General features: G+C 51.9%; 3 protein-coding genes across 6 annotated transcripts; all 3 read right to left on the reverse strand.

Annotated features, from left to right (window-relative positions):
- Nucleotides 1–2: 2 nt before the first annotated feature.
- Nucleotides 3–4,694, reverse strand: Tbx6 (T-box transcription factor 6). The gene is made up of 8 exons (XM_005064409.4): nucleotides 3,727–4,694; nucleotides 3,404–3,638; nucleotides 2,267–2,534; nucleotides 2,016–2,162; nucleotides 1,869–1,939; nucleotides 995–1,068; nucleotides 729–912; nucleotides 3–647 (listed from the first exon to the last, which is right to left on the reverse strand). The coding sequence occupies exons 1-8, from the start codon at nucleotides 3,842–3,844 to the stop codon at nucleotides 434–436; spliced, it is 1,311 nt and encodes a 436-aa protein (XP_005064466.2). The 5' UTR covers nucleotides 3,845–4,694; the 3' UTR covers nucleotides 3–433.
- Nucleotides 4,695–4,840: 146 nt separating this feature from the next.
- On the reverse strand, nucleotides 4,841–8,554 carry Ypel3 (yippee like 3). Of its 2 annotated transcripts, XM_040754326.1 has the most exons (5): nucleotides 8,398–8,554; nucleotides 7,569–7,751; nucleotides 7,427–7,470; nucleotides 7,109–7,217; nucleotides 4,841–5,318 (listed from the first exon to the last, which is right to left on the reverse strand). In XM_040754326.1, exons 2-5 carry the CDS (start codon nucleotides 7,683–7,685, stop codon nucleotides 5,229–5,231), a joined length of 360 nt encoding a protein of 119 aa, XP_040610260.1. In that variant the 5' UTR covers nucleotides 7,686–7,751; nucleotides 8,398–8,554; the 3' UTR covers nucleotides 4,841–5,228. The 2 variants fall into 2 exon arrangements, with proteins under 2 accessions (XP_040610260.1, XP_040610265.1); XM_040754331.1 differs by lacking the exon at nucleotides 7,427–7,470 and having other exon boundaries at nucleotides 8,398–8,536.
- A 1,349-nt stretch (nucleotides 8,555–9,903) lies between these two features.
- Nucleotides 9,904–18,689, reverse strand: Gdpd3 (glycerophosphodiester phosphodiesterase domain containing 3). Of its 3 annotated transcripts, XM_040754350.1 has the most exons (11): nucleotides 18,048–18,689; nucleotides 17,718–17,760; nucleotides 17,393–17,528; nucleotides 17,274–17,319; nucleotides 17,037–17,155; nucleotides 16,876–16,965; nucleotides 16,082–16,215; nucleotides 14,861–14,920; nucleotides 14,728–14,779; nucleotides 14,486–14,585; nucleotides 9,904–10,102 (listed from the first exon to the last, which is right to left on the reverse strand). In XM_040754350.1, the coding sequence occupies exons 1-10, from the start codon at nucleotides 18,184–18,186 to the stop codon at nucleotides 14,511–14,513; spliced, it is 894 nt and encodes a 297-aa protein (XP_040610284.1). In that variant the 5' UTR covers nucleotides 18,187–18,689; the 3' UTR covers nucleotides 9,904–10,102; nucleotides 14,486–14,510. The 3 variants fall into 3 exon arrangements, with proteins under 3 accessions (XP_040610284.1, XP_005064469.3, XP_040610290.1); XM_005064412.4 differs by lacking the exon at nucleotides 14,486–14,585; XM_040754356.1 differs by lacking the exons at nucleotides 9,904–10,102; nucleotides 14,486–14,585 and adding an exon at nucleotides 13,573–13,821.
- Nucleotides 18,690–18,706: the final 17 nt, after the last annotated feature.

Raw genomic sequence — 18,706 nt, forward strand, 5'->3', positions numbered from 1 at the left:
AATGTCTTTTGAGTTTTATTAACAAAAATACTCTGATCCTGAGAACAAACTGGTGTGGCTTACACCAGTGATGAGGCCCCTGGGAGGTGGGGGCACTGGGCTGGGGCCCCCATTTGGCCAGGCAAAGTCTCCCTCCATTCACACTGAGGTGAGAGCTGAGGCGGGGAAGTTGGCCCCAGCTGGATTCTGAGCAGCCTTGCCTGAGCTTTGAAGCCAGAGGGGGGTGGGGTGAGATCAAGGTGTGAACTAGGGTAGGGGGAGAGGCCCAAGGCAGCCATTTGGTGGGGGGGGAGGGGGCAGCACTTGAATGAGGGTGCTACCAGGCTGGGGGGAGGGGGCTGGAGATATTAAAGGGGACATGGCATATGGGGGGAGGGGGCTGGAGATATTAAAGGGGACATGGCATAGGCCCCGTCTTGGCGTACATCATGGCTCAGTACATTGGCTTGGATCCCATGTCCAGATAACCTCCAGGTCCTGGGTATGGTAGAGGGAAGGGGCCCCCTTGAATGAGGTGTGGGGCAAAGGGTGTTACAGACGGAGCTGTGTGATAGGCAGAGCCCCCTGGTCCAGGCTGTAGCTCCAGGAATGCAGCTGAGTAGGGGGCTGGGCGCCCAGGGTCTGGAGCCTCAGCAAAGCTGGGGTTCCTGAAGTCAGGAGAGAAGCATCAGAAGAGGAGGGTCACGCCCCCTCCTGCAGCACCCAGCCCTCTGCTCTGTGCACCTTACCTGGCTGGTAGGTGACTGGGGACCCCGTGGAAAGCTGCAGGGTGCAGGAGGTAGGCCTCAGCACTGGGGCCACCACACAGAGGGGCTGGGGTAGAAGCAGCTTCCCGGGGTACTGGGGCCTGCTCTGGATCTGAGTCTCGAATGTCTCCACCCAGGGTGGAGTCGCAGGGCCCCCCTGGTGTATCTGAGGAGACAAAAGGCACAGGTTGGCTAGCAAGGGCTCAATGTCTCAAGTTCAGCCCCATCGCCATCAGGACCGTACTCACCCGCACTCCCACAGGCCTCTGTGGCCACTGGCTCTGGGCCCTGAAGTTTCCTCTTCACACGGGCATCTCGCTCCCTGGGGAATGATGATGGTGATGATGATGATGATGATGATGATGGCACTAATAGTACTTACCAGGTGCCAGGCATTTCACCCTCCCAGGCACCCTGTTGAGCAGGTGCTATATTATACCCATTTTACAGATAAGGAACTGAAAGCCAGAGAATAAAACCACTAAAAAGCAGCAGAGCTGAGGTTTCTCTCTGACTCCGACGTGGTTTTTCCATGCCTTCCTCCTTGGGTATTAAGATCTGAGAAATCACACCTTCCCAGTTGCAAGGGCCAGGTTCTCTGCCTCAGCACACCTTTCTGGAGACAGCGTCACACACCTCCCTCCCTCATGACTTGTCACTGTCTACATCTGAGCCAGTGAACCAGTCACTTTGAGAGACTGGGAGCTCTCCCAGGGCTGTATCCAGAGCCCACACCCAAGCCTTGGATTGGTAAGCAGTGTCTGGCTTCCGATGGACCATGTACCCGAGTTGCCTGCCACCCTTCTTCCTCGCTGTGCTATGCACCCACACGCTCCTTCCGCTTACTTCAGGTCTTTTCTCAGATGTCCTCGGGTGCTTTCTCCTGCCATTTCCCTCCAGTCCTTCCTATCCTTCCCAGGCTCTCTGCTCACTAGAACTTTGCAAGCTTCTCTTGCTTTTGCCTGCTCTGCCCACTATTGTATCAACTGAATGAGGACTGACAATCTGTTGAATCAAGAGTGGACAAATGTTTTTACTTACCATCATGTTCCTGGGGCCCTGGCACAGTGCCTGGCACACAGTAAGCAATTAGTAAACACCCATTGAATGAACGATGCCCACCTCTTACAGTTCCTGCCATTCTCTCGGAAACCTTTGGCAAAGGGATTGGCTGCGATCTTCAGCTGTGTGATCTGAGAACACACATCTAGGTCAAGGCCCCTGTCGCCTGGGCAGGGCACAGCCCCTCCCTCAAGCAAGGTCACTCACCCTAGGGTTCTGGTAGGCTGTCACTGAGATGAATGTGGTCTCAGGAAATCGGAAGGAAGCCACACCCCCCCAGTGTTGGCTGCAAAGCTGGGTGGCCCTCACCAGGTGGATTCGAGGCTGGTACTTGTGCATGGAATGCAAGATCAGCTGGGAAGGAAGAAAGGGGTGATTCCCTGGCCTGGGCTCCAGCCCTAGCCTTCCACCCAGTACCACCCTAAAACCCTGTCAAGGAATCCCAGCCTGGGCCTCACGTGGCCATGGGGGTCCAGCGTGCTGTTGGTGAGCTTAACACGATGGAAGGATACTGGCTGTCGCATCCAGTGGGCACCCGTGGCAGGGGAGTCAGGGTGAATGTAGACACGGTCAGGCAAGCGGGGCTCAGCCTTGCCACTAGGCTCCCAGTGCTGCCCCTGCCATCTGTATCGGGCCCCATCTACTGGAACCACATCCAGAAGGAACAAGTAGCGGGCCTCCGGATCCAGGCCAGTGACTGACACTCGGCAAGCAGGGAACATGCGTCTGCACGGGGAGGGAGGGAGGGAGGAAGAGGCCTGGAGCTATCCACTCCAAGAGGTGAGCCCAGCACCAGCAAAGAACCAGCAGTAGGCACCTCAATTTTGGACGGTAACCACAAGGGAGGTGTAACTGGGTTCTCAAGTGCAGAGTCTAGGAGCTGGAAGGCTTGTTCCATCTTACAGATGGGGAACGGAACAGGCAGGTTAGGGGCTCTAACAGGCCCCAGCAGGCTCACCTCCCCTTGCCCTGCCCCCTCAGTCTAGTTACAACATGGCACAATCCTGTCTCAATCCTGCCACTTCCTACCCAGGCTCCTGACCCCTGTCCCCGCAAACTCTACAGAGACAAAGGTGACTACCCTTCTTCCTGAAGCCCGAGGAGCCTCTTGACCTCACCTAGGTACAGCACTGATCCCTGTGGCTGCTAAGGCCATCTTTCTTCAGAAATATAGGTGCTGGGCCCTGGGGACAGGATTTATCTAGGGTTCAGGCCTTAGAGATCTTGCCAATGCTTCCTCTAGGGTGGGCTGGGACATAGCCACATACAGACCCTGATCCTAGACAGACTTTCCTGACACTGGCCCTTGCCCCTTCTCATAGGCTGTTTCTGAGTTAGGCCACATGCCAACCTATAACCCATCCAGATTTCCTTGCCCCAAGCCCAGATAGAACTCTCTGACCCTTAATAGAATGGCTCCCAAACCCAGCCAGACTCCAGACTGATCCCTGAACCTGGATACAGTGTAACTCCTGTCCACCCAGTGTCACAGACAGTGTCAGGTCATACTCTCTGGGCTGTACTAGCCCTAGGAGAACATAGCTCTGTCCCCAGGAATTCCATCTTTTCTAGAAACTGACTTGGCCATCCCTCACCTGCCAGCCTTGGTGATAATCATCTCTGTCCCCACAGCGCTGAACTCCTTCCACAGCTCCTGGTTCTCCAGGCTCAGGCTGACCCCAGGAAGCGAGTGAAGAGCCTCTGGAGGTGGCGGTGCTGTCTCAGGACCCAGAGAAGGTGGCAGAAGGGGCAAAGGAGGGGGTGCAGACAGAGTATGGGGTGCTGTCTCAATCCCAGAGAGGAAGCAATCCAGTTTAGAGGTGTCCAAATCTGGAGATGTGGGAAGAATAAGGATCCAGGGGAGGGCCACATATTCCCAATCTCCTGCCCCCTGCCCAGAGCCAATCCAACCGCTCACCAGGGTAGCGGTAGCCCTCTGCCAGGGCAGGTGGGAAGCTAGAGTCTGCCCCAGGCTGGGGGTGTCCCAGACGGTAGCCAGTCCCCAGGGAGGGGTACAACTCTCGTGGATGGTACATGTTGTAGCTTCTTCTGGCCTTGTGTCCCGTTGCTAGAGTCCAGGGTCTAAGAGATGCCCCCTTTATAGCTTACAGCACAGCCCCTTCCAAACCAGAGATCACAGCCCCACCCCTCCCTGGGGCCCTGGAGGTGGGTTGGAATGGAGACCCCTGGGGCCTCGAAGGGGTCCAAGAGGGGGCCGGATACCTGGGTACCCTCCCCTCTCCCTCAAGACTTCACTAGTCCCGACCCCCTGCCCCCTCATTACATAATTAACTCCTCGGCCTGATTGATCCCTACAGCTAAGACAGAGATGCAGTTTGGCGCTTCCGGCCAGCTGGTCTCCGTTCCCACGGAGGGGGGAGCCCTGCTGGGGGCAGGGGTGGGATCTGGATCCTCGTACCAAGTCTAGGATCCCTGGTTAAACCCTAGAGCCCCAGACTTTCTGGAAGGTGACCCCTCTGTTTTCTTTACTTGGAGGACTACCCTTGCACAGTGAACTGGAGGACAAGGGCAGGGTTGTTGCCTGAGCTTATAGCCAGACACTAAATAACCTCGAGAGTCCGCAGCAGAGGGCTAAAGCCTAGAGTTCTCCTTGGTTTATAGTCTGAAAAAGTCTCCAAGACTCAAAAGTTGAGGGGCAAGCACAGCTCCAGTCTGTGATATCTCGTGCTAGGATAAGGTCTCGTGCCGAGAAACACTTTAACTACATTTCCCAGTAGGCACTGCGGCACACGTACACAAAGGCCACTGACAGGCTGTGCTAGGGATGCTGGGAATTGTAGTCCACACAGGGATAGCAAAGCCAGAAAAAAGTGGTGGCTTTCCTGAAGTTGCCTTCTGGGCACTAAAGCAAGACATACATTGGCAAGAGGTCCAGGGCTAGACCAGTTTAGCCTACTGTTCCTACCCCATCCCCCATCCCCCTTGCTGAGGCTCAGAATGGAACCTGTCTATAGGAAAGGAGCCTGCCTGGGTTCCAGGTCCCCTTCCTGTATTCCATGTGAGCCAAGGGCTGTCTCCATTCCATTGTTTTATTATTTACAAACGCTACAGAACGAGAAACACACGCTGCAGGTAGGAGGGATCCAGTGGAAGGAATTTACAGGAAGATAGTGCACCAGGGCCATGAGAGCAGCACACAGGCCATTATCTATGGGACAGGCAGGACAGGAAGGGGTTAAAAATGAGATCCAAGCCAGCCAGATCGCAGGGAGGTGCTGGGGGTGCAATCCCCCTCCTAGCCTCCCCCCAAGGTCACAGTGCATGCAATAAAATATATGTACAGGAGCTGGATCCTTCCCTGTGGGGGCCGAGGGTCCAGAGCTCCCTTCAGGAGGAGCGAAACCAGTGGCTCCCCCTGGCGGCCAGGCCAGGATGAAGCCACATGCGTCAGGAGATAGATCAGTCCCAGCCGTTGTCTTTGATCATGTGGTTGAGTTCAATGATGTACTTCCCCTCTTTGTATTTCTGGCTGCTCTCAAAGGCTTGCTCCTGAAAGGAGAGAAAGGGCTGCCATCCACGGACAAGACTTTTACCACTAGGCAATGGGGCTGGTAAATGCATATGATTTGTCTTGTTTTATATATGAAAAAACTGTGGCCCAGAGAAGTCTGGCTACCTGCTCACAAACACATAACTGTTTCTTACCAGGAACAGAATGTTGAACATTTATGACCGTTCCAACATGGAGGATATGGAAATACCTAGAAGACTTCATAGTCCAAGGATTGCAAACTGGTGGCCTAAGGGCCATTTCAGCCTACAGGTAGTTTTGTTTAGATAGAAGAGAGCTTAATATAAATAACTTTAGGGGTTGGGTATGCTTAGCATGTGGAAGGGCCTGGATTTAATATGAACACCATATTAAAAAAGCAATAAAACTTACATACCAAACTATAAATACACACTCACTCCATTTTGCCCCAGCCTAAATCTATGCTACCCATTTACACATCCACAGTAGATGCTTGGCTTTCCGGACATTTGAGGGTTTTTGTTTTTTGAGAAAGGGTCTATGTAGCCCCAGCTGTCTTGGAACTTACTATAAATACTAGTGGGCTTAGAACTCAGAGATCACCTGCCTCTGCCTCCTGAGTGCTTGGATTAAAGCCCTATACCACCACATCCTGCTGACATTCAAGTTTGTTTTTTTCAAGACAGGGTTTCTCTGTGTAGCCCTGGAACTCATTCTGTAGACCAAGCTGGCCTTGAACTCATAGAGATCTGCCTGCCTTTGTCTCTTGAGTGCCACCTCTGCTCAGCTGACATTTGAGTTTTGTTTTTTTTTAAAGATTTGTTGATTTTATGTATATAAGTGCTCTATCTGAATGTACATCTTTTTAAAAAAGATTTATTTATTACATATACAGTATTCTGCATACATGCCGGAAGAGGGTACCAGATTGAATTGTAGATGGCTGTGAGCCACCATGTAGTTGCTGGGAATTGAACTCAGGACCTGTGGAAGAGCAGCCAGGGCTCTTAACCTCTGAGCCATCTCTCCAGTACCAAAATTTGGAGATTTTAACCTCTGGTCTAGGCCATATTTTTGGGAATTTTAGAGTGGCCAAGCCACCTGTGCATGGACACAGAAAATTTGTGGCAGGGCCAAATGTAAGTCAAGGTTAGGACTGTCTGTCTCTGCCTGGGCACCCAGCTCACAAGAGCCACTCCGAGTAATGTCTTGTCCATTCCTTGTACATTTCCCCAAACATCCCCTGCGCTAGCTACATCTAATCTGATCCTCATAAAGATCTTCCACAACAGATAAAGATCTTCCACACCAGGTACTACCTTTATGCTCCAACGCCAGATAAGGAAATGAGACTTGAGGTTGTGAAATCAGATGCTAGATAGCATCAGAAGCAATGTGAGCTGTGCAAAGGAGATCTGTGGACCTAATTTCCACGTTGCTGCAGGGTCTTAGTCCTGTGATCTTGGGCAAATGCCCTAACGTCTTCAGACCTCCCTGTCTTCTCGAATAGACTCTGCCATCAGAACCATTGTAAGGACTGAATGAGAGACTATAGGCCAAGTGTGTTCATGTGCGTGGTACATAAGCATTCAATACACGCTGACTCTACTGGCTCTTCATCTCCAGGACAGGGCACTAGAAGAGCAACACCCTCAAAGCTCTGTGGAATGCAAGGGACCAACGCCAGTCCATGGGGAAAAACAGCCTGGTTTGCTGTGCTGGGCCAGTTCTACGTTGAAAGGTATATGCTTTCCAGGAAGAAGGAGTGTGAAGTTAGCCAGCCTGGGGTCAGAGATCATGAACTCACATATTTCCAGCCCAAGGTGGTCTTGCAGTTCTCGCAGTGGATGTCAGCGACAGCATGAAGACCTGTCAGCAGCACCCGCTCCTCTGCTGGCCCGCAGCCCACATTCACCCTGTGGGGACAAAGGGTGTCCCAGGGAGGGTCTTAGCAGCCCAGAGCCCCCACTAGCTGATATGGTCAGTGTCTGTTCTTAGCCTCTACCGAGAGGCCTGATCGTGGCTTCCTGTCTGAAACAAGGGACTCTGGGAATCTCGGCTTGATGCCAGGGGTCACAGGTCACAACAGAGGTCAGGAAAAGAAAGGAAGGAGGTGAATACTCACACAGAGTTGAAGAGGTAGGCACGGCCCTGACTGCCCTGGAAGGACTGGAGGGTGGTGGGAAGACGAGAGGAGGGGTTAGGCTATCGGTGGGGAGTTGCCAGGCAGCCTATTGCCATCCTAGACTCAGATGTGGCCTGCTTACCTTGGAGATGAGGTCGTCGTGGTTGGCCAGGTGAGCACGGCAGTGGGCACAGCTATACCTCCGGTGACAATCATCCAAGTAGGCCTGAAACGTCTTGGGCTTTGAAATCCGCACCATGGCGGGGGCCAAGGGCAGTGGCCCCACGCGGGGAGCGGCCCACGGGGAGCAGAGGGAGCCCAGTGCCTGTCAGGGAGGAGAGACGGACTGTCAGGACCAAGGCCACACATATGTAGGCAAGCCCAGAACTATGGGGACTCTGTCACACTTGGCTGCTCTCTCCATTCCCTAGAGCCAGCAGTCTCACCAGGGACCAGAGTCATCTCAGTTTTGACTCACTGAGGAGGCCTCGGGTTGCATCAACGGGTAAACTGAGGCTAGGAGGAGCTCCAGGTGAGTCACCCACCTGCTTCTGGCCTCACCCCTGCTGAGCTGGCATCTGAAACGGGAAGGGGCTTCAGAGTGGATGGGCTGCCAGTTTTCAGTTTCGAGGGAGTATGGGGGGATAAAGAACTGACTGGTCCTTGGGACTCTACGTGGACTAGGGGCAGGGCAAATGTGGGGTACATGGAGTTCGCTTGGGGAAAGGGTCTCACACCTGGAGGAGGCAGAAGGCCTCCCCATAGGAGGAGGGTCCCCTAGGGAGAGGAGGGGCTTTTACCTGGAGGCGCTGAGCCTCATCTCCGCCGAGGGGATCTTACCTGCATCGCCAAGCCTTACCTGAGACCCCGGGGCTCACCTGGGGCGAGGGGGTGGGGGCGCGCGCGGGGGAAGGGGCAGTCCTCGCTTGCGGGGCGGGGGCGACGCGTAGCGACGTCGGTGCAGACCTCACCTCGCCTGGGCGCGTGGAGGGCCCGATCCGCGGGGTGGCCTGGCCTGGGAGTGGGGGGCGCTCCTGATGGGCGCCGTCCCCCCCCGGCCCGGTTCGCAGCCGCCTCGACTTGTTTACACCGAGACCAGCTGCTGCCGAGGCTGCGGCGGGAGGGGGGAGGGGGCCGGCCTCCTGTCCCGGCGGCCGCCGTAGCCAATCGGAGTACCGCATGCAAATGAGGGGGCGCGTCACACGGCGGCCAGCGCAGGCAGGCCGAGCTGCCCTTCCCCCTGCTCCCGGCTTCGGATTGCCTGCTCGCCCGGAAATGCGGCTGCGACTCGCAGCCTAGCCCGGAGGCCAGTCTGTGCCCGGGCCCGATTGCGCCTTTACCTACCCACGGTGCGCGAAAAGACAAGCATTCCTATCTGACGTGGGGTTAATAGGAGGTGGTGTCTGTATGCACACCCTCGAGAAATAGTGGTAATGGTCTTCTTTTATCCACTGGCCAGTCTGGTAACCCTGCCACAATCCCGTAGTTTCTCCATATGACCAGGTTCTGAGGTTTGGAGAGAAGATCCTCTCCAGAGATTATCCAGATGGTAAGAGTCAAAGTTGGAATTCTCACTTTTCCCAAACACGTGGAACAAACCCTTAGAAGGGAAGGGCTAAAGGTGTCGTTTTGCTAGTAAACTACCAGGAACCAAAGCTTTAGGAGCCAGTCTCTACTGCTGAGCATCATCCGCTCCAGGCATCCTCTGGTATGCCCAGCGTCCAGGATTCTGGAGGTCTGACCCCAGTGTAAATGTCTGTTTAAACATGCGTCTGGCATACGTAGACTTGTGTTCACTGCAGAGACCAGCACCCAGCAGGCCTGAAAAGTACTGCATTGGGATTATTCATTAAATGAGTTAGGTCCCAGTGCTGGAGGCCAGAAAGTGGACAGTTGATACAGCGGGGGAGCCTGTGAGCTAACCCATGCCTGCCTGCTGCAGCCCAGTGTGTAAGGAAACGAACAGCAGCAATGTGAGAGAAATCAAGTCCCCTGTATGCCTGGCTCTCTTAATGGCTTCAGGAAAATGATCTTCTATGGATCTCTGGGGCCAGGACACCTGGGTTAGCATGCTTCAGAGTGGAGGGTGTACTGCCACTCTACTGGGTCTGGAATGTAGTGGGACAAGGGGGCCAGCTTGATTAGGCTCCCAGAATTTGCGGGGGGGGGGGGGTGTTCTCACTTTGTAGCCCTGGCATCTAACTCAGAGATTCGCCTGCCTGTGCCTCTCAAGTGCTGAGGTTAAAGATGTTCATCACTAGACCCAGCTCATCCTGGCTTTTCTTATATTTTTGTTTGTGAGCCTAGTCTTTAACGGCTGAGCTTTTCGTGATCTCTTCAAAGATGTCGTGTGCCCTCCCATGCAATAGGCATTAAACCCAGAGTTGCATTCATGGTGTGTAAGCACAACATCACTGAATTAAGTCCCCATCTTTATAATCCAGAATTGACCCTCCAACTCCTCCATCCATGAACTGTTACTGACAAGAAAATATTTATTTTTCTTAAGGAGAAAGAGAGGACAGGGCCTCAGGTTGAGGAAGCAGGGGCCCTTGGTTCTTCCTTCTTGTCAAGGTAGTGTCTCAGGGCTGTGGGGAAATCTGTCATGACGCCACTGGCCCCCAGGTTGAAGGCCACTTCAAAATCAGACTCTTCGTTAAGGCACCAGAACAGCACCTGAGCAGGAAAGAAGGGCCAGGTTAGTGTTCACGTTAACCTCTCTGGGAGGCGACACCTTCTTCGGCACAGCCCTCCCAGCCGTGGTGAGCTGGGGCTGGTGATTGCCTTTTCAGGGATTTTCAGACTGTTCGTAAACACAGCTATTATCGAAGGACAGTTGTACCACTAGCCTTTAATTCCAGCACCTGGGAGGCAGAGGCAGGCAGGTCTCTGAGGCCAGCCTGGTCTACAGAGTGAGTTTCAGGACAGTCAGGGCTACACAGAGAAATTCTGTCTCAACAAACAAACAAACAAATCAAGGCAAAAACCCCACAGCTATTATCAAAACTTAAATTGTATGATTTAGAGCCAAGTGTTGCCGGGCGTTGGTGGCGCACGCCTTTAATCCCAGCACTTGGGAGGCAGAGGCAGGCGGATCTCTGTGAGTTCGAGGCCAGCCTGGTCTACAGAGCTAGTTCCAGGACAGTCTCCAAAACAATACAGAGAAACCCTGTCTTGAAAAACCAAAAAAAAAAAAAAAAAAAAAAAAAAGAACCAAGTGATACAGTGCATATCTATAACCCTGCACTTGCAAGGCTGAGGCAAGAGGGTGGAGGATTCTGAGGTCATCTGGGCTACATAGAGTAGGTGGCCAGCCAGAGTTAGATAGCAAGACCCCCAGCAAAAGTAAATAAATACTTAAGTGCATGAACTTAAAGTTAAGGGCAGATTCAGCACTCAGGAGGCAGAGGCAGAGGCAGGTGGATCTCTATGAATTCCAGGCCAGCCTGGTCTACATAGTGAGTTCCAGGTCAGCCAGGGAGACACACATAAACTATGTCTCTGAAAAAAAAAACAAAAAAATAAATAAGCAACCCAAGAGCCAGGGATGTTGCTAAATGGTATAATGCTGGCCTGGCATTGTGCAAAGCCCTGAGTTTGATCCCCAGTACCGCAAAACAAAAACAAAACACACAATCCAGTGATGACTCAGCACATAAAGGCACCTGAAGGCCTGTGCTGATCCACAGGAGGAAAGAACCCAGCCCTGTGACTTACTGACCACCACATGGCACTCTAAGTAAATACTAAACAGCCCATTACTAATTGTTTTACAATTCTCTACAATCTCATCTCTTCTCTCTGTTAGGGTCTCCTGTAACCAAGCTGGTCCCAAACTCTCAGTGTAGCTGGTGATGACCTCAAACACCTGTTCTTCTGCCTCCATGTCCCAAGTGCTCAGGTTACAGGTGTTACAACTGTGCTTATTGTTTTAGTTTTGTTTTTTGTTGTTGTTCTTTTTATGATTTATCTGTATTTGTTTAAATTTTTTAAAAGGTTTACTTATTATTATTATTATTATTTTTTTTTTTTGGTTTTTCGAGACAGGGTTTCTATGTGGCTTTGGAGGCTGTCCTGGAATCGGCTCTGTAGACCAGGCTGGCCTCTGCCTCCCGAGTGCTGGGATTAAAGGCGTGCGCCACCAATGCCCGGCTGGTTTACTTATTATTTTAGGTACGAGTGTTTTGTCTACATGTATGTTTGTGTACCAACAGAGGTCAGAAGAGGCCATCTGACCCTTGGAACTGGAGTTACAAGTGATTATAAACTGATGATTATGGGTGCTGGGAACCAAACTCAGGTCCTCTTGAAGAGCAGCAAGTGTTCTCAACCGATTAGCCATCTGCTAGTCCCATTACCTGTAAATGGAGTGAGATCAGAGAGAAGAAGGAACAAGCCAAGGCCACGTTTTACCTCATTAGCTTCCCAGTGGAAAATTCAAGAGCCGAGTTCCTGTCTCTTCCCACTTATACCCTGTCTGTGCCCAGTCATCTCACTTCCTGTCTGTCTGTGCAGACCTCCAGACCTCTGTGGTTGGCTAGTGGCAAGCTCCATTCTCTGATCTTCAGACAAGCTTTATTTGCATAAGCATGATATCACCACAATTACCTCATTTTTTCCCTGGTGCTAGTGACTGAACCCAGGTCTTTGTGGCTCCTAGGCAAGCACCCTACCAACTGGGCCACATCTCAGCCATTGGTTTTTAATTAAAAAAAAAAAAAACTGGATCATGCCAGTACTCAGGAGGCAGAGGCAGGTGGATCTCTGGAGTTTGAGACCTGCCTGATCTACAAGAGCTAGTTCTAGGACAGCCTCCAAAGCCACAGAGAAACCCTGTCTTGAAATACCCCCCCAAATATTGGATGTTGATTTATGTGGGGGCAGGTGTACACATACCAAGTGTGTGGGTCAGAGGACAGCTCTTAGGGGTAGCAGGTCAAACTCAGGTCACCAGGTTTGACAGCACAAGCCTTTAGCCACTGAAGCATTGTACTGCCCTCCTTGTTGACCTGCGTTTTGTTGTTTTGTTCTTTTGAGGCAGGGAGTATTATTTATTTATCCCACGCTGGTCTAGAACTCACTGTCTTCCTGCCTGTTTCCCAGGTATTATGCGTGTGAGCCTCTGCACCTGGCTGACATTTTTATTCCAGGAAGCTCACTGGATCTCTGGATGTCTTAGTGTCACAGACAAGGGTCCCATCTTTAAACATGTGGAGGTCAGAGACGAGAGTGGGCTGGTAAGAGAAAGCTGCTCTTCCTAGTCCCTCACTGGCACCAGACACAGGCAGTAGTCAAAAAGCCTGGCCTCTCTTGTGTTAACTGTTCCATCTGTCCCCACTGTTGTCACTTTCCTTCTGTCCCACTACCACATGGTTGCTATGCTGTAGATCAAGTGAGTCTTACTCTATGAATTTATCTGGATCGGGCTTCCTGGGGCAGACCTTTAGAAGCTTCCCTCCTGGGTGCTGAACATCCTGATCCTGTCACAGGAGACCCATGGGTCTAAATGACCTCCACTGCCCTTAGCCTACAGCACCCACCCAGCCTGAGCCCAGCCTCTTGGTTCTCAAGCTATAGGCCTGTAGATGCCTTCCTGTAATGTCCTCTCCCAAGGTGCTGTCTTCCCCCATCCTTCTTCTGACTGATCCAACCTCCCTCTGTCCATGGCTCCTGTCCTTAGTGGTGATATCACATCCCATGTGGAGTTGACAAGTTCATTTCCTTCCCCCATGTTTGATGGGAAGCTCTCATCCCAGGTAAATGTGTGGAACCATCTCAATGAGGCTGATTTAATGTCCAAAGCCAGGCACAGTGGTTTATGCCTGCAACTCATTAGGGGCAGGAAGATTGCCCTGAGCTTGAGGCTGGCCTGGCCTACATAAAAAACCAGGGACTGGAGAGATAGCTCAGTGGTTAAAGAGCACTGGTTGCTTTTCCAGAGGTCCTTGCTTGGCTTTCCAGCACACACAGGGCGGGTCAGCCATTCGTAACTACATTTCCAGGGGGGTCTGATGCCCTCTTCTGGCCTCTTTGGGTACTAGGCACAGGTGTGGTACACAGATATATGTGCATGCAAAACACTCAGACACATAAAATAAAACAATGAAAAAATGAAAACAAGCCAACAAAACAAAATCATAGCCAGGCACAGTGGCACATGCCTTTAATCCCAGCACTCAAGAGACAGAGTCTGAGTCTGAGGCCAGCTTGGTCTACATAGCACAAGTTATATGATAACACCCTGCCTCAAAACAAAACAACAACAAAAAGGGCGCCAGTGAAATGGTTCAGCATTTGCTCCTATTCCAGAGGAGCCAGATTTGATTTCAGTATCCACATGACAGCTCAAAACTATCTGTAATCCCGGCTTCAAGGGATCTGACACCATCTTCTGCCTGTAACACCAGGCCAGATATATATGTAGGCAAAACACTTGCTACACATAACTTATTACACAGAACAGAAAAAACCCCACCAAAACCCAAACCAAAATTCCTTCACAATTCCTGTAGACCACTGATCAAGGCAGAGCAACAGGGTGGACTGGGCCTGGGTTCCCAGCACCTTCCCAGCAGGCCCCAAGTATGACCAGTGCCACCAGGGCAGTGGTAGCACACACCTGGAGAGGCAGAGGCACGTGGATCTCGGTGAGTTTGAGGTCAGCCTGATCTACTGAGCGAGTTCCAGGACAATCAGAGCTGTTACACAGAGAAACCCTGTCTCAAAAAACAAAACAAAGCCGGGCAGTGGTGACGCATGCCTTTAATCCCAGCACTCGGGAGGCAGAGGCAGGCGGATCTCTGTGAGTTCGAGACCAGCCTAGTCTACAAGAGCTAGTTCCAGGACAGCCTCCAAAGCCACAGAGAAACCCTGTCTCGAAAAACCAAAAAGCAAAACAAAAAAAGAATGAGCAGTGGCTAATGCTTATCAGCCCCTGATTAAGTACCAAGTACACACCCAAAAGAGCTACAGATAGCATTCTCTGCATTGGGGGGGTTGAGGGGAAGCGGGGTTCAAGGTAGGATTTCTCTGTGTAGCCCTGGTTGTTTGAGAACTCACTCTGTAGAGCAGGCTGGCCTCGAACTCACAGAGATCCGCCTGCCTCTCCCTCCCGAGTGCTGGGATTAAAGGCGTGAGCCACCAGTGCTTGACTCATTCTCTGCATTTTATAGGCAAAGAAACAGAGACTCAGGTGAGAGCCTGCCTAAATGACCCACCTCCGCAGCACAGAATGATGGGAACTGTACTACAGGAATATACTGGGAAGCAGCTCTTCGCTAGGGGAGTGGTCGAGGTCTCACCTGCACCCCGCGGTCCCGTAAATGTTGGATCAGACTTTTCCTCATGATGATCCTGGGGGGTTAGAATGGTGAGAGGGACAAAGGAGAAGGGCAGTGGCAGGTCCCTGTGGGCACTCCACCCTGCGCACCTCACCATTTTGTAACCACAGCTGACAGCTGGTTCATCCACCCACAGGGAAATGGGAAGTAAGTTCTGTGGAGAGAAGCAGCAGGGTCAGCTCTGTGGTGTGTCATGTCTTGAGTGTCCGTCTGTCTGTCCCCCCACCTTCCTGTCACAGGGGTGGGGTGGTAATGACTCCTTGCCCAATGTAATCCTGGTCCAGCCTGAAGAAACAAACTATGAAGTTGCCTAGAGGTATAACTCAGCCCACAGGCAGTGTGAGCCTACTGTGTCAAGTCATTGGCTTAAGAACTTGTCCCTTTCCTGCCTTAAGGACAGCAAACTGAGCCTTAGACACTGGGACACACTGGAGGTCAAAAGTACATCAGTGGTGGGCCTGGCACCAGCTTGATTCCAGAACTGGACACCACCGGGTCCTCCTGGTTGAGTCTGGGAGGGGTTTTTTTGTTTTTTGTTTTTTGTTTTTGTCTGGGAGGGTTTTTAAAGGATGGCTGAGGAGTGCCGGGCATTGGTGGTGCCTTCAATCCCAGTACTCGGGAGGCAGAGGCAGGTGGATCTCTGTAAGTTCGAGGCCAGCCTGCTCTACAGAGTGAGTTCCAGGACAGCCTCCAAAACAATACAGAGAAAGCCTGTCTCGAAAAAAACGAAAAATAAAAAATAAATAAATTTAAAAAACAAACAAACAAGATCAGGACTTATCGATTGCTTAGAGCAGTGATTCTCAACTTTCCTAACACTTGGGACCCTTTAATACAATTCTTCATAATGTGATGACTCCAACCATAAAATTATTTCATCACTACTTCCTAGCTGTAATTTTGCTATTGTTATGAATTGAAATGTAAATATCTATGTTTTCTGATGGTCTTAGGCTACCCCTGTGAAAGAATTCTTTGATTCCCCAAAAGGGGTCTTGACCCACAGGTTGAGAAACACTAGCTTAGTGGCTAAAGACTCTTGCCATGAAAGCCTAGCAACCTGAGTCCAATCCCTGCAACCTACATAAAGGCAAAAAGAATGATGTCTCTGGCTTCCATATACACACCATGGCGCGTGCGCATACACACACACACACACACACACACACACACACACACACACAATAAAATCTTTAAAGCATCTTGGGGACGCTGAGGGAAGTAGGGAACTGGGGATCCTGGGTCTTCCTCCACACAGATCCTGGGCAATGTGGCCTGAGCAGGGTGTTCCCAAGCCTCATCTCAGTACTGGTACCTGTTGATGATGGTGGGCAGGAAGCAGAAGAAAAACTTCTCAGGTATGGAGACAAAAGGCAGCAGCCCCAGGTAGTAGAGCAGCAGTATCCATATTGATCTCAGTATTGTGAAGGCCGTTGGCATCTCGGGGTTCTGGGTGGCAAGGGGAGAGTGAGACCCATTGTGCCTGGGACAGCAGAGCCCTGGTATGGGCTGAGGGGATCGGTGTTGGATGTGAAAGCCACACCCTGAACAGTGTAATGGTAATTCTGTCAACTTGATCAAGAAGTAGTAACCCTGGAGTTTGTTGAAACACATGAGGGCATGCCTACCTGAGGATGTTTCCACAGAATTAGCTGAGAGGGAGGAAACCCACCCTGAATGCAGGCAGCACCATCTCTGTAGGCTAGGAGTGTGAATCCAGCAAAAGGGGAAGAAGGAAGAGGCCAGCCCAGGCATCGTCTTCCATCCTCAGCTGTCATTAGTGAGCAGCTGTTTCTCATGCTGTCTCTACCTCTAGCAATTGGGCCAAAGTGACTATGGGTTAAGATCTATGGAACTGTGAGCCATGAGTTGTTTCTGGAAGTTCTGTTACAGTAGCAACTGACCAACACAGCCAGTACTGGGGGTTCCCTACAGCTGGTCTCATGGTAACACCAGGCCAGCGCACGTGGTGACGCTGTCCTACTTCTGGAAATCCTATTCTTAGGAACTCGCTCAAAGCTAGTTCCTGGGGCCCTATTGGGCCCCTCTAGCATAGGCTCCTTGGGCTGGGGTAGTTTCTAGCCCCATAGCAGAGGAAGAAGGACTCACGGCGGCCTTGCACTTCTTCATGATCGAGTTCTTCTCTGAAGCCCAGATAGTGATCTCACTGCGGTCAAAGCTTCTAGCCAGGTTGGCTACCTAGCATGGGAATGACAGGAGTAAGGGAAGCTCTCTTGGGCCTGCCCTCACCTGCCTGGCTTCAGTACCACCTTGTGGATGAGCTCTTCATTTTTTTCTTTGATCTCCACAATCGTGGGCATCCTTGGAAATTTCTGGAACACATCCTCCAATCTTATCATGTGCCGATCTGACCCGTGGGCAAAATGGCCTGGCAATAGGTCACAAAAGCTGGGGTCAGAGTAGGATAGACCATCTGGAGGGGGGACTTTAGTTAGAGTATATGAGAAGGTAGCTAAGCAGTACAAAGCTGGCTGTACACATCGTACCTGGGGAGAAATAAATCTCCAGTTCTTCTTTGTAGAGGGGCAGTTCCTGTGGAGAAGTGCCATCAGGATACGGGCGTGCAAGTATGTCAACATTTGGTAGGAGGGACTGCAAAGCTCACCTTGAAGTCCAGGCTGTCTACATCCTTATTGAGGCCTGACTGGCGGGACAGGTTCTTGTCGTGTGATACTACCACCACGCCATCCCGTGTGAGCTGGCAGTCGAGTTCCAAGATATCTGCTCGCTGGGCCATGGAGCTATGGGAGCAACAATGGGTGGGGGAAGAGAACAGGGAAGGACCAGGGCAGGTATCGGAGGGGAGACACTGGGACAGAATCTACGGCGGGACATGTGACACCACCTGCACGATTCCAAATTAGGAAGTGAATAAATAGCACCTTGGCTGCCCTGTGGAGCTGACCCACAACCTTACACATTGGACTTACTTCTTTATAGCCTCCATGGTATTCTCCAGTCGCTCTCCAGACCCTGTATGAGGCAGTTAGGGTGGTCCCTGCGGCCTGGTCTGACCTTCCTTTCTTCTTGATGGTTTCCCACTTGGTTCAGGGTTCCTCTCTTCCCATCAGCCGAGTTGTACTGGCCCCTCCTTCCCCGCCCATGTCCTTCAGGGCCCCGTGACCCTCCTTACCTCTGCTTTTTGCATCCACTCACACCTTGTGCCTCCACTATGTGCTGCCCACTACGGCACCTGCCTTCTTAGGCTCACCCCACCCCAAGCGGCTGCCAGCCCCTCCCGCCTCCCTGACTCAGCTCACCTCCACGGTGGGCAGCCAGGCAGATAGGGAAGGTAGGAGCCCAGGCTGTGTGCAGCAGATGAGGTCGGCGTAAGAAGAAGATGGAGAGCATGATATAGATGCCCAGGGTGGGCAGAACCAAGTACAGGATGGGGATCATAGCCTCACTCCCACAGCAGACGTCCACAAGTACAGTCTCTCCAGTCCCAAAGGGCTCTGCTGCCTGCTGCTGCCTGCTGCCGAGCCAGTATAGGCTGGCTCCACTGTTGGGCAGTACCACGCCCCAGGACCTGCTGAGCCTGCTGCTATGCTACTGGCACTTGGCCAGATTGCAGTATGCCCCAGGGCTGGGGCAGGCACAGGAATCCAGGCAGGCAGCCCTGGGCTTCATGTCCCCAGACCTTTCAAAGATCCTAACACCCCCTTCTGTGCTTGACCATGTATGTGTGTGTGGGGGGGGCATGCTAAGCAACTCCCCTCACCATTTTTTAGACCTCCCTGTCTCCCGTGGATGCTTATGGTCAGGACCTGTAACTCTTTGCCACTTCCCAGGAATTTGAGGGTGCCCCTGAATCACAGCATGTCATCCCAGCCAGTTAAACAGGAAGCTGTTATGAGAGACAGTGACTAAAGGAAAACTGATCCCTTTCCAGGGGCCTGGAACTCCTTGTAACCCATTG

The sequence above is a fragment of the Mesocricetus auratus genome, unplaced genomic scaffold, assembly GCF_017639785.1.
Source record: "Mesocricetus auratus isolate SY011 unplaced genomic scaffold, BCM_Maur_2.0 Super-Scaffold_4256, whole genome shotgun sequence".
NCBI lineage: Eukaryota > Metazoa > Chordata > Mammalia > Rodentia > Cricetidae > Mesocricetus > Mesocricetus auratus.